Source organism: Dryobates pubescens, chromosome 27 (genome assembly GCF_014839835.1).
Source record: "Dryobates pubescens isolate bDryPub1 chromosome 27, bDryPub1.pri, whole genome shotgun sequence".
NCBI lineage: Eukaryota > Metazoa > Chordata > Aves > Piciformes > Picidae > Dryobates > Dryobates pubescens.
Window position 1 is genome coordinate 8,222,073 of NC_071638.1, and position 13,283 is coordinate 8,235,355.

Here is a 13,283-nt window from a genome sequence, read left to right on the forward strand (position 1 = left end):
GGAGCTGGGGACATTCCCTGTCCTTTGGAGTGGTTCTGGGAGGATCCCCTGTCCGCTGGGATAGAGCTGAGGACATCCCCTGTCCTCTGGAGTGGATCTGGGAGGATCCTGTTTTCCTGTCCCAGGCCAGGCTCCCTCAGCTGGTGACCTGGCAGTGCTGGACTAAGGGTTGGACTTGGATCTTAAAGGTCTTCTCCAGCTTGAACTATTTAATGAGTGCCAGCAGAGGAAGGTGCCTGGCTCCAGAAGAGACTTTCCACCCTCTTGACACAATCCTGCAGGATTTCAGCCCCACCTCTTGCAGAAGATGCTCCACAGCTCTCAGCCCCTGTTTGGAGCTTGCTCTGCCAGCTCCTTGAGTTCCTCTGGCCTGAAGGGCCAAAGGCAGCAGCAGGCTTCCAGAGGTGGGCACAGAGTGCCAGGACCACGTTTCCCAGGCTGGCCCTTTGGGTTTTTTCCTTCCCTAACAACCCCCCAAATCCAGTTTGGCTTTGAAGGTTTGGCCTGGAGTCACAGCAAGCCCCAACTCCTGCTCCTGAGTCCCCCCCACCACTGCTGGGGCAATGCCACCACTCCTTTGTTCCAGCTCTCTGGCTCTTGAGCTGCTCTGCTGGTGTTTGGCCACTGCCTCCTCACCCAGGACCCCCAGTCACCCTCCTCCACCACTACTGTGCTTGGATCATAGAATCACAGAATCAACCAGGTGGGCAAAGACCTGAGAGATCCTCAAGCCCAACCTGTCACCCAGCACCTCCTGACACTGGGTCTGTCCCCAGCATCAGAGAGGAGCTGTTGGGTGAGGTCACCCATGGACAGCTGGTGGAAGCCTTGCAAGCCCTCATCCTCTCCCTGCCCAGGCATCTGCTGGCCAGGGAACCCAGCAGGCCACTGGTGATGAATCATCAGTCAATAAGGTTGGAAAAGACCTCAAGCATCATCAAGTTCAACCTGTCACCCAACACCTCATGGTGCCATGGTTTAGCAGCCAAGTGCCACATCCAGTCCCCTCTTGAACACCTCCAGGGATGGTGACTCCACCACCTCCCTGGGCAGCACATTCCAGTGGCCAATCTCTCTTTCTGGGAAGAACTTTCTCTTCACCTCCAGCCTAAACCTCCCCTGGCACAGCTTGAGACTGTGTCCTCTTGTTCTGGTGCTGATTGCCTGGGAGAAGAGACCAACCCCCACCTGGCTACAACCTCCCTTGTTGTAGAGAGCAAGAAGGTCTCCCCCCCTGAGTCTCCTCTCCTCCAGGCTAAACAACCCCAGCTGCCTCCTGACCTGCCTTGGGCCTGGTGTTGGAAGGCCTCAGCACTCAGGATGCTCTCACAGTGATGTCAGTGGTGTCAGCTCCATGAGGAGGAGCTGAGAAGGCTCTGATGGGCAAGAGCACCTCACAGCTGTGCTGCTGGTGCATGGCACCTCCTGTGTGCCAAGGCAACCTAGCTCAGCAGGCACTGCTCCTCAGCCCACCTCGGTGCCAGCCCACCCAGCAGTGCTCCTGCTGCTCAAGGAGGGGAACTGTGACTGCTCCACCAACCTCTACCCAGATCCTGATCTTCAGGACCAAGAGCAACCAGGGACCCCAGCACACAGCTTCTGGGGGTTCCCTGCAGCATTCGGGGCATGGTGGACAATCCTGAGCCCCACCAGTCCCCCAGCACAGTCCTGAGCCCCAGCGGCCCCCAAGGACAGTCCTGAGCCCCAGCGGCCCCCAAGGACAGTCCTGAGCCCCACTGGCCCCCAAGGACAGTCCTGAGCCCCACTGGCCCCCAAGGACAGTCCTGAGCCCCAGCGGCCCCCAAGGACAGTCCTGAGCCCCAGCGGCCCCCAAGGACAGTCCTGAGCCCTACCGGCCCCCAAGCACAGTCCTGAGCCCTACCGGCCCCCAAGGACAGTCCTGAGCCCCACTGGCCCCCAAGGACAGTCCTGAGCCCCAGCGGCCCCCAAGGACAGTCCTGAGCCCCACTGGCCCCCAAGCACAGTCCTGAGCCCCAGCGGCCCCCAAGGACAGTCCTGAGCCCCAGCGGCCCCCAAGGACAGTCCTGAGCCCCAGCGGCCCCCAAGCACAGTCCTGAGCCCCAGCGGCCCCCAAGGACAGTCCTGAGCCCCAGCGGCCCCCAAGCACAGTCCTGAGCCCCAGCGGCCCCCAAGGACAGTCCTGAGCCCCAGCGGCCCCCAAGGACAGTCCTGAGCCCCAGCGGCCCCCAAGGACAGTCCTGAGCCCCAGCGGCCCCCAAGGACAGTCCTGAGCCCCAGCGGCCCCCAAGCACGGCCCTGAGCCTAGGCAGCTCCAAATCTCAGTCTGGAGCCCAACCGGCCCCAAAGCTCCATCCAGAGCCCAACCGGCCCCAAAGCTCAGTCCGGAGCCCCACCAGCCCCAAAGCTCAGTCCGGAGCCTAGGCAGCCCCAAATCTTGGTCTGGAGTCCAACCGGCCCCAAAGCTCGGTCCAGAGCCCAGGCAGCCCCAAAGCTCCATCTGGAGCCCCAGCGGCCCCAAAGCTCGGTCTGGAACCCTGGCAGCCCCAAAGCTCGGTTTGGAGCCCATCCGGCCCCAAAGCTCCATCTGGAGCCCCAGAAGCCCCAAAGCTCCATCCAGAACCCAGGCAGTCCCAAAGCTCGGTCCGGAGCCCCAGCAGCCCCAAAGCTCCATCCGGAGCCCAGGCAGCCCCAAAGCTCGGTCCGGAGCCCCAGCAGCCCCAAAGCTCCATCCAGAACCCAGGCGGCCCCAAAGCTCAGTCCAGAGCCCAGGCAGCCCCAAAGCTCAGTCTGGAGCCCAACTGGCCCCAAAGCTCCATCCGGAGCCCCAGCGGCCCCAAAGCTCGGTCTGGAGCCCCAGAAGCCCCAAAGCTCCATCCAGAACCCAGGCGGCCCCAAAGCTCGGTCCGGAGCCCCAGCAGCCCCAAAGCTCCATCCGGAGCCCAGGCAGCCCCAAAGCTCAGTCTGGAGCCCAACTGGCCCCAAAGCTCGGTCCGGAGCCCCAGCGGCCCCAAAGCTCGGTCTGGAGCCCCCTCAGCCTCATTCCTAGATGCCAGGCTCCTATGAGCACATCCAGCAGCCCCAAGCATTCCAGCCCCAGCACAACCCAGTGCCATCTCTCCTGCTCTCCTGCCCAGTCCCTAGGGCTTGTGCCCAGCCTCCCACAGCCTGAGCTCCATGCCAAGGTGAGTCAGCTCCACTGCCACAGACCAGAAGATGCCTGCTGACCGCCCAGGCAGCACGCCCAGCGCTGCCACCAGGCTGTAGGTGGCAGCTGTCCCTCTGCCATCCCTCGCAGGGCAGCAGCGCTGCATCTGCTTGCACCACAGCTCCCAGAGCACACCAGCAGCTCTCCAGAACGTTTGGTTCCTCGCCCAAGACCTGAGCCGGGCTGCCCTGCCCCAGCCCTCAGGCACTGACTCCACCACAACCGCCGCACGAGTCCCCTTCCCATGCTAGAGAGGACCAACACCAGCTGCTCTGGCAGACCCAGGAGATGCCTGCCCCGTGGCAGGGACGCTCCTCCCGACCCTCCCAAAGCCCAGAAGCTGGAAGCCTACCTGTGAGAGGTGAAGTTGTCGTAGGAGCCCACAGTGTAGTGGCGGAAGAGACGCTTGGTCCTGTCCTCGCGGGTCTCTGCAAGAGAGACAGCAGCACTCAGAGCTGCAGGCACCCTGCCCGGGGGTGAGGGGCAGAGAGGGGGGGGAAAAGAGAGGGGGGGGAAAGAGAGGGGGGGGAAAAGAGAGGGGGGGACAGAGAGGGGGTGAAAGAGATGGGGGGGAAAGAGAGGGGGGGCAAAGCGAGGGGGGGGGAAAGAGAGGGGGGGAAAGAGAGAGGGGGGGAAAGAGAGAGGGGGGGAGGGGGGGGAAAGAGAGGGGGGGGGAAAGAGAGGGGGGGGGAAAGAGAGGGGGGGGGAAAGAGAGGGGGGGGGAAAGAGAGGGGGGGGAAAGTGAGAGGGGGGGAAAGAGAGAGGGGGGGGGCAGAGAGAGGGGGGGAAAGAGAGAGGGGGGGAAAGAGAGAGGGGGGGAAAGAGAGAGGGGGGGAAAGAGAGAGGGGGGGAAAGAGAGAGGGGGGGAAAGAGAGAGGGGGGGAAAGAGAGCGGGGGGGAAAGAGAGAGGGGGGAAGAGAGAGGGGGGAAATAGAGAGGGGGGGAAAGAGAGAGGGGGGGAAAGAGAGAGGGGGGGAAAGAGAGAGGGGGGAAAGAGAGAGGGGGGGAAAGAGAGAGGGGGGGAAAGAGAGAGGGGGGGGAAAGAGGGAGGGGGGGAAAGACAGAGGGGGGGAACGAGAGAGGGGGGGAAAGAGAGAGGGGGGGGAAAGGGAGGGGGGGAAAGAGAGAGGGGGGGAAAGAGAGAGGGGGGGAAAGAGAGAGGGGGGGAAAGAGAGAGGGGGGGAAAGAGAGAGGGGGGGAAAGAGAGAGGGGGGGAAAGAGAGAGGGGGGGAAAGAGAGAGGGGGGGAAAGAGAGAGGGGGGAAAGAGAGAGGGGGGGAAAGAGAGAGGGGGGGAACGAGTGAGGGGGGGAAAGAGAGAGGGGGGGAAAGAGAGAGGGGGGGAAAAGAGAGGGGGGGAAAAGAGAGGGGGGGAAAAGAGAGGGGGGGAAAGAGAGGGGGGGAAAAGAGAGGGGGGGAAAGAGAGGGGGGGAAAGAGAGGGGGGAAAAGAGAGGGGGGGAAAAGAGAGGGGGGGAAAAGAGAGGGGGGGAAAAGAGAGGGGGGGAAAGAGAGGGGGGGAAAAGAGAGGGGGGAAAAGAGAGGGGGGGAAAAGAGAGGGGGGGAAAAGAGAGGGGGGAAAAGAGAGGGGGGGAAAAGAGAGGGGGGGAAAAGAGAGGGGGGAAAAGAGAGGGGGGGAAAAGAGAGGGGGGAAAAGAGAGGGGGGGAAAAGTGAGGGGGGAAAAGAGAGGGGGGGGAAAGGAGGCGGGGGGGGAAAAGAGAGGGGGGAAAAGAGAGGGGGGAAAAGAGAGGGGGGGAAAAGAGAGGGGGGGAAAAGAGAGGGGGGAAAAGAGAGGGGGGGAAAAGAGAGGGGGGGAAAAGAGAGGGGGGGAAAAGAGAGGGGGGGAAAAGAGAGGGGGGAAAGAGAGGGGGGGGAAAAGAGGAGGGGGGAAAAGAGAGGGGGGGAAAGAGAGGGGGGGAAAAGAGAGGGGGGGAAAAGAGAGGGGGGGAAAAGAGAGGGGGGGAAAAGAGAGGGGGGAAAGAGAGGGGGAAAGAGAGGGGGGAAGAGAGAGGGGGGGAAGAGAGAGGGGGGGAAGAGAGAGGGGGGGAAAGAGAGAGGGGGGAAGAGAGAGGGGGGAAGAGAGAGGGGGGGAAGAGAGAGGGGGGGAAGAGAGAGGGGGGAAGAGGGGGGGGAAGAGAGGGGGGGGAAAGAGAGGGGGGGGAAGAGAGGGGGGGGGAAAGATGAGGGGGGGGGAAGAGAGAGGGGGGGAAGAGAGAGGGGGGGAAGAGAGAGGGGGGAAGAGAGAGGGGGGGAAGAGAGAGGGGGGAAGAGAGAGGGGGGAAGAGAGAGGGGGGAAGAGAGAGGGGGGAAGAGAGGGGGGGGGACGAGAGAGGGGGGGCAAGAGAGAGGGGGGGCAAGAGAGGGGGGGGAAGAGCGAGGGGGGAAGAGAGAGGGGGGAAGAGAGAGGGGGGAAGAGAGAGGGGGGAAGAGAGAGGGGGGGAGGACGAAGGGGGTCAAGAGAGGGGGGGCACGAGAGAGGGGGGGGGAAGGGAGAGGGGGGGAAGAGAGAGGGGGGAAGGGAGAGGGGGGGAAGGGAGAGGGGGGGAAGAGAGAGGGGGGGAAGAGAGAGGGGGGGAAGAGAGAGGGGGGGAAGAGAGAGGGGGGGAAGAGAGAGGGGGGGAAGAGAGAGGGGGGGAAGAGAGAGGGGGGGGAAGAGAGAGGGGGGGAAGAGGGGGGGGGGGGAGAGAGAGGGGGGGAAGAGAGAGGGGGGGAAGAGAGAGGGGGGGAAGAGAGAGGGGGGGAAGAGAGAGGGGGGGAAGAGAGAGGGGGGAAGAGAGAGGGGGGAAAGAGAGAGGGGGGAAAGAGAGAGGGGGGAAAGAGAGAGGGGGGAAAGAGAGGGGGGGGAAAGAGAGCGGGGGGGAAAGAGAGAGGGGGGGAAGTGAGGCGGGGGGGAAGAGAGAGGGGGGGAAGAGAGAGGGGGGAAGAGAGAGGGGGGAAAGAGAGAGGGGGGAAAGAGAGAGGGGGGAAAGAGAGAGGGGGGAAAGAGAGGGGGGGAAAAGAGAGGGGGGGAAAAGAGAGGGGGGGAAAAGAGAGGGGGGGAAAAGAGAGGGGGGGAAAAGAGAGGGGGGGAAAAGAGAGGGGGGGAAAAGAGAGGGGGGGAAAAGAGAGGGGGGGAAAAGAGAGGGGGGGAAAGAGAGGGGGGAAGGGATCCTGTCTGCTCCCCTCACCTAGAGGGGGTTATGGAGCTGGAGCCACAAAGGGAGCTCCAGAGGCACCACCCAGGTCATCTCTGATGAGCCCAAGCCCTTGCAGGAAGGTCTCTGTCCACCTTCTTTCCTCCAGCATGGCCTCTGCCCACCAAGAGAGCCTAGTGGGCCACCACTGGCCATGCCCTGCAGAACATCCTTGCTCAGCCCTGGCCTTTGCTCCTTATCTTGCTACCAGCTCAGGTTAACAAGCCCTGGCTGCCACCACCTCAAGTCCTCCTCCCAGGGTTGGTTTACTTCAGAGGCCTGAAGGGCATCTAAGTGGACTCTGCCCTGCAGAAGGTTTTTAGCTGAAGGAGAGACTCAACAAAACCCTGGCTGAGAGCTGACTTTTCCCTAAACCAAACCCCAGCAACCCCCAGGCCTCCCGCTCTGACCTCCTGCCAGTGGGGCTTGCCCACCACAGCTATGAAGAACAAGGCAGGCAGGGATGGAGCCTGACTGCTCCCAGAAGCAGGACCTCTGCTTTGGTTGCCCCCACAGCCCAGAGAGCATTGGTGACCACCAGCTGCCTCGAGTGGAATCCAGGAGAGGCTCAACCACTGCTAGGAGAGATGAGGACCCTCAGAGCAGGAGCTCTAGGCCAGAGGTCCTAGCCAGGATCTCAGCAAGGATCCCTCTGGAGAAACATCTCCAGGAAGCCCCTGGAGCACAGCAAGTCCCCAAGTAGCAGAAGAAAGCTGAGGGAGCAGCAAGGCCTCCCAGGGTGAGCGTGGACAGCTCCTGCAGCTGTGGCATGAGGGACAGCACTGCTCCTGAGCCAGAGCATGGAATGCTTCAGGGACCCTCCAGACCCCTCCAGTCCAACCCCTTACAGACAGCAGGGACATCCCCAACCAGAGCAGGCTGCTGCTCACAGCCCCAAACAACCTCCCCTGGGATGGTGCCAGGCATGGGGCAGCTCCCAGCTCTCTGGGCAGCCTGGGCCAGGCTCTCACCACCCTCAGGGGCAAACATTTCTCCCTTCTCTCCACTCTGCAGCTCCCTCTCTGAGTGCCAAACCCTCACCCCTGCTCCTGGCACAGCAGCCCTGCTCAGAACTCTGTCCCCAGCTTTCAGCTCAGCACTGCAAGGCCACCAGAAGGTCTCCCTGGAGCCTTCTCTTCTCCAGGCTGAACAACCCCAACTCTCCCAGCCTGGCCCCACAGCAGAGGGCTCCCAGCATGGCTGTGGCCTCCTCTGGCCCTGCTCCACCAGGTCCCTGTCTGTGCTGTGCTGAGGACCCCAGAGCTGCCCCAGCACTGCAGGGAGGACTTTGCAGCTCTGCAGGTGCTGCTGGTGCCTCCCCATGCTGCTCACCTCCAATGCCCACAGCTCAGACCCCTAACCAACCTCAACTGAGATGGTGCCAGAGGTGCTCCCACCTCTCTTGGGCAACTTGGGCCAGGCTCTCACCACCCTCAGGGGCAAATACCTCACACAACTGTTCCTGTTGGCAAAGACCTCCAAGCTCCTGGTGGCCAGATGTCAGCTCAGGCCATGCTGGGGTCGTTCCTCAGGACCAGCAAAGGCTACAGACTGAACTCCAGGCCAGGAGGTCACAGCAGGGCAGCCTGCAGCACTGGTTGCAGCTGTCACAAGGTCCTCCCAGAAAGCCACCTCTGAGCTGGTCACCAAGCACTGAGGGACAGGACCTGTCCCCAGCCCAGCCTTTGCAGGTCCTCTTCTCAGGGATCCTTCTGCAACAGCACCCTGAAGGGCTGGAAAGGTGCAGGAGAGCCCTTCCAATCTCTCTTTCTGGGAAGAACTTCTCCCTCACCTCCAGCCTAGACCTCCCCTGGCACAGTTTGAGACTGTGTCCTCTTGTTCTGGTGCTGGCCCTCGTGCTCCTGAGGCTGGGCCTCGGCTCCTGTGACTCCCAACCCGCTGCACCGAGGCAGAAGCTCCTTGGGAGGTCCTCCCCACAGGCAGAGCCTTCTCAGGACAGCCACAGTGGCCAAACCAGGCCAGCCAGGGCTTCTCCTTCCCAGCCTGGCAAGTGCAGCTGGCTGCTTCCATTTCTTGCTGCTCTTGTCCCCTTCTCCCCCCTGGCCACAGCATGGCTGCAAAGCAACCAGCCCCAGCCTCAGCCCCGTGGGTGCTGCTCCTGAAGCCCTACAGCCAGCCAGGCCCAAGCCCTGCAGGTGGGCACCACCTGAGCTGCAGGCCAGCTGTGTGCCATGGCTCCTGCCCACACCAGCCAGGCTCCCAGCACCACCCCAGCTCCTCTGCAGGATGGAGCTCGGCTGGGGGGGCTCCCTGCTGGCCAAGGAGGAGCGGCTCCCTCCTCCCCTGGCATGCAGGGCACCCGAGAGACAGCCATGGGATGGTAGCAGGAGAGCAGCAGCTCACCTCCTCAGGGGCTGGGGAGGAGCTCCAGGAGGCAGAAGATCAATCCCTGGCAGGAAGCTGGGCAGCTGCGTGCTTCACCGAGCTCCCCAGAGCCCTCCCCGGCAGCTGCATCACCTGAGGCTGGCACCGAGGGAAGCACAACAGTGCCCTCTACCCAGCCAGCAGCCACCAGCTGCTGCAGCTCCACCACCTGCCACACACACGGAGGAGGACCACCTCAGGCCAGCCCCTGGACCCTGCTTGGCCAGGTTGAGGCCAGGAGGACCAAGCACTCTCACCACCACCCACCTCGTGGTGCTGAGCGGCGCTGGGCTCCCCTGCTGCTGGCACATCTGCTAGCACAGGACTGACAGGGGTGGAAAAGCCCTCTGAGATCAGCCAGGCCAGCAAGCCAACACCACCATGGCCACCAAACCATGGCCCCAAGTGGCCATGGCCCCACAGTGCTGCAGCAAGCTGCAGGGCTGGGGACTCCACCTCCCTGCCTTTGCCTCCCTGCCACGGCATGGGCTGGGGTGACTCGGAGCCACCAACGCTGCTCAGCCACCCTTGGGCCAGCCTCTGCCCTCCCACCATGGCATGGTCTGCAGGAGGGCATTGAGTCCATCATCAGTAAATTTGCAGATGACACCAAGCTGGGGGCAGGAGTTGATCTGTTAGAGAGAGGGACAGCTCTGCAGAGGGACCTTGCCAGGCTGGGCAGATGGGCAGAGTCCAAGGGCAGGAGATTGAACAGATCCAAGTGCCAGGTTCTGCACATTGGCCACAGCAACCCCATGCAGTGCTACAGGCTGGGGTCAGAGTGGCTGAGAGCAGCCAGGCAGGGAGGGACCTGGGGGTGCTGGTTGATAGCAGCTGACCATGAGGCAGCAGTGTGCCCAGGTGGCCAAGAGGGCCAATGGCATCCTGGCTTGCATCAGGAACAGTGTGGCCAGCAGGAGCAGGGAGGTCATTCTGCCCCTGTACACTGCACTGGCTAGGCCACACCTCGAGTCCTGTGTCCAGTTCTGGGCCCCTCAGTTTAGGAAGGAGGTTGACTTGCTGGAAGGTGTCCAGAGAAGGGCAACAAAGCTGGGGAGGGGTCTGGAGCACAGCCCTGTGAGGAGAGGCTGAGGGAGCTGGGGTTGCTTAGCCTGGAGAAGAGGGTGTGCTCACCTTGCTGGGGGTGTCAGGGGTGTCAGGGATGTGCTCACTTTGCTGGGGGTGTCAGGGGTGTCACAGGGGTGCTCACCTTGCTGGGGGTGTCAGGGCTGTCAGGGGTGTGCTCACCTTGCTGGGGGTGTCAGGGATGTGCTCACCTTGCTGGGGGTGTCAGGGGTGTCAGGGATGTGCTCACCTTGCTGGGGGTGTCAGGGATGTGCTCACCTTGCTGGGGGTGTCAGGGGTGTGCTCACCTTGCTGGGGGTGTCAGGGGTGTGCTCACCTTGCTGGGGGTGTCAGGGGTGTCAGGGATGTGCTCACCTTGCTGGGGGTGTCAGGGATGTGCTCACCTTGCTGGGGGTGTCAGGGGTGTGCTCACCTTGCTGGGGGTGTCAGGGGTGTCAGAGCAGTCAGGGCTGTCAGGGGTGTGCTCACTTTGCTGGGGGGGGGGGGTCAGGGAGGATCAGGGAAGGGTGAGAAGGGGTGAGGGGGGGTGAGGGAGGGGGTGAAGGGACGAGGGCATGCTCACCTTGCCGGGGGTCATACTGCCGCATCTGCACCTCCTCGACGCATTCCGCCGGGAACCAGCCGGTCCTGCCCTTGACGGAGCCTTCCCAGAAGCCTCCTTCCCCGATGCTCAGCACTGCAGGGAGACACAGGCGGGGAACTGAGCGGGGGGACGAGGCAAGGGAGAGCCCAGGGGAGCTGTCTGGGGGCAGGGGCAGGAAAGCCTCCCCGGGAGGCTTGGCTGGGAGGGTAGGGAGAAGCTCTTCGCAGCTGAGGCTGGGGAGGCGCCGGCCCAGGCTGCACAGGGAGGCTGGGGCTGCCTCTCCCTCCCAGGCTGGGGCTGCCTCTCCCTCCCAGGCTGGGGCTGCCTCTCCCTCCCAGGCTGGGGCTGCCTCTCCCTCCCAGGCTGGGGCTGCCTCTCCCTCCCAGGCTGGGGCTGCCTCTCCCTCCCAGGCTGGGGCTGCCTCTCCCCTCCCAGGCTGGGGCTGCCTCTCCCTCCCAGGCTGGGGCTGCCTCTCCCTCCCAGGCTGGGGCTGCCTCTCCCTCCCAGGCTGGGGCTGCCTCTCCCCTCCCAGGCTGGGGCTGCCTCTCCCTCCCAGGCTGGGGCTGCCTCCCCCCTCCCAGGCTGGGGCTGCCTCTCCCTCCCAGGCTGGGGCTGCCTCTCCCTCCCAGGCTGGGGCTGCCTCTCCCTCCCAGGCTGGGGCTGCCTCTCCCCTCCCAGGCTGGGGCTGCCTCTCCCTCCCAGGCTGGGGCTGCCTCTCCCTCCCAGGCTGGGGCTGCCTCTCCCCTCCCAGGCTGGGGCTGCCTCTCCCTCCCAGGCTGGGGCTGCCTCCCCCCTCCCAGGCTGGGGCTGCCTCTCCCTCCCAGGCTGGGGCTGCCTCTCCCCTCCCAGGCTGGGGCTGCCTCCCCCCTCCCAGGCTGGGGCTGCCTCTCCCTCCCAGGCTGGGGCTGCCTCTCCCTCCCAGGCTGGGGCTGCCTCCCCCCTCCCAGGCTGGGGCTGCCTCTCCCTCCCAGGCTGGGGCTGCCTCCCCCCTCCCCGGCGGGGGCTGCCTCTCCCCTCCCAGGCTGGGGCTGCTTCTCCCTCCCAGGCTGGGGCTGCCTCCCCCCCTCCCACGCTGGGGCTGCCGCCCCCCCCCCCGGCTGGGGCTGCCTCCCCCCTCCCAGGCTGGGGCTGCCTCTCCCCTCCCAGGCTGGGGCTGCTTCTCCCTCCCAGGCTGGGGCTGCCTCCCCCCCCCCCAGGCTGGGGCTGCCTCTCCCTCCCAGGCTGGGGCTGCCTCTCCCTCCCAGGCTGGGGCTGCCTCTCCCTCCCAGGCTGGGGCTGCCTCTCCCTCCCAGGCTGGGGCTGCCTCTCCCTCCCAGGCTGGGGCTGCCTCTCCCTCCCAGGCTGGGGCTGCCTGGAGCAAGCTGGGCTGGAGGGAGCTGGCCCTGCCCGTGGCAGGGGCTTGGAACCGGATGGTCTTTGAGGTCTCTTCCAACCCAAAGCCATTGCACGCTTCTGTGCAGGGCTTCCTTGGAGCACAGCCACGCAGCCAGGGGCCGGCAGCAGGGGGCTCGGGCAAGGGGCTGCGCAACGGTGGGGCCCCGACACGGCCAGAGGCTGTGGTGCCACCGCCTCCTGCCGCCTCCCGTGGCTTCTGACAGCCACGGAGACCTCTCAGCCCCACGGGGAGACAGGGAAGGGCCAAGGGGAGCCCAGAGGACACCCTGAGAGCTGGGGTGTCCTGCCTGCCCCGTGCTCGAAGCCCGGGAGCTGCCCCACTCGCAGGGACGCCTCCAGCACCTCACTGCCGCCACACAACCTCCCAGCCCACAAAGCCCTCGAAGCTCAGAGGAACACAGAGGGGATCCTGCAGCCTGCTCTGAAGGTCTGAGATGGTAACAGGGAACCCGTCAGGAGCGTCCTCATTCGGCCTGGGAAGGAGCAGCTGGAGCTCCTCACCCCCCACCAGCAGCTGAAGGGATGGCTGCCAGGGGAGCAGACAGCAGCTCCTGGGGAGCCACAGGCAAAGCCACTGCTGCTTGGCCCCCTCGCCCAGGCACTGGGGGCTCCAGAGCAGCAGCACAGCCCCAGGCTCCCAACCCCTCTGAGCTCTCTGCTGTGGCCACCACAGCCAGCAGATGGACTTTGGGTGTCAGCTGTCCTCTTCTCCTGCCCTGCAACTGCATCCCCCGCTCCGTGCGCCAGCAGGGTCTGCAGGACAGCCCTGGGTTGGTTGGGGACAGCCACAAATGCATCAGATGTCACCACAGGGACCTCTCCTATGGCCACACAGCACCCAACTGCTGCTCCCAGAGCACCAGGAGAAGCACCACCAAACCCTCTGGGTCTCCAGATGCCCAGCACCCCAGCATGCTGAGGTGGGAAGGGAGCTCTGGAGCTCAGCCAGTCCAACCCTTCCTGCTCCACCAGGGCCACCCACAGCAGCTTGCCCAGGGGCACAATGGCCAGGGGGGGTTGGAAGCTCTCCACAGAAGGAGACTCCACAACCTCTCAGGGCAGCCTGCTCCAGGCCTCCAGCACCCTCACACCAAACAAGTTGCTCCTGATGGAACCTCCTGGCTTCCACTTGCTGGCCCTTGGCCCTTGGTCCTTGTGCTGTCCCTGGGCACCACTGAGCAGAGCCTGGCCCCAGCCTCTTGCCCCCCACAGCTCCTTCAGCTCCTGCTGAGCATTGATGCCTCAGGGGCTGCTCTTCTGCAGGCTCTCAGCCCCAGGGCTCTCAGCCTTTGCTCCTCACAGAGCTGCTCCAGGCCCCTCAGCCTCTTCCCAGCCTCCCCTGGACTCTCTCCAGCAGCTCCCAGTCTCTCTGAACTGGGGAGCCCAGCACTGGCCCCAGGGCTCCAGGGCAGAGCAGAGCCCTCTCAGCCCTGTCTTTGCCAGGAGATGGCTCCTGTGCACCTCCCTCAACCTCAAG

General features: G+C 64.5%; 1 protein-coding gene across 7 annotated transcripts in view; it reads right to left on the reverse strand.

Moving 5' to 3' along the window:
• The window catches only part of SHANK3 (SH3 and multiple ankyrin repeat domains 3), a 249,997-nt gene that overhangs the window by 99,651 nt on the left and 137,063 nt on the right, over window positions 1-13,283 (reverse strand). For all 7 annotated transcript variants that reach the window (XM_054173855.1, XM_054173853.1, XM_054173854.1 and 4 more), the window contains 2 exons: window positions 10,391-10,504; window positions 3,540-3,615 (listed from right to left, as the gene is read on the reverse strand). In XM_054173855.1, coding sequence (XP_054029830.1) covers window positions 3,540-3,615; window positions 10,391-10,504 — 190 coding nt within the window. The remainder of the gene's footprint in view (window positions 1-3,539; window positions 3,616-10,390; window positions 10,505-13,283) is intronic.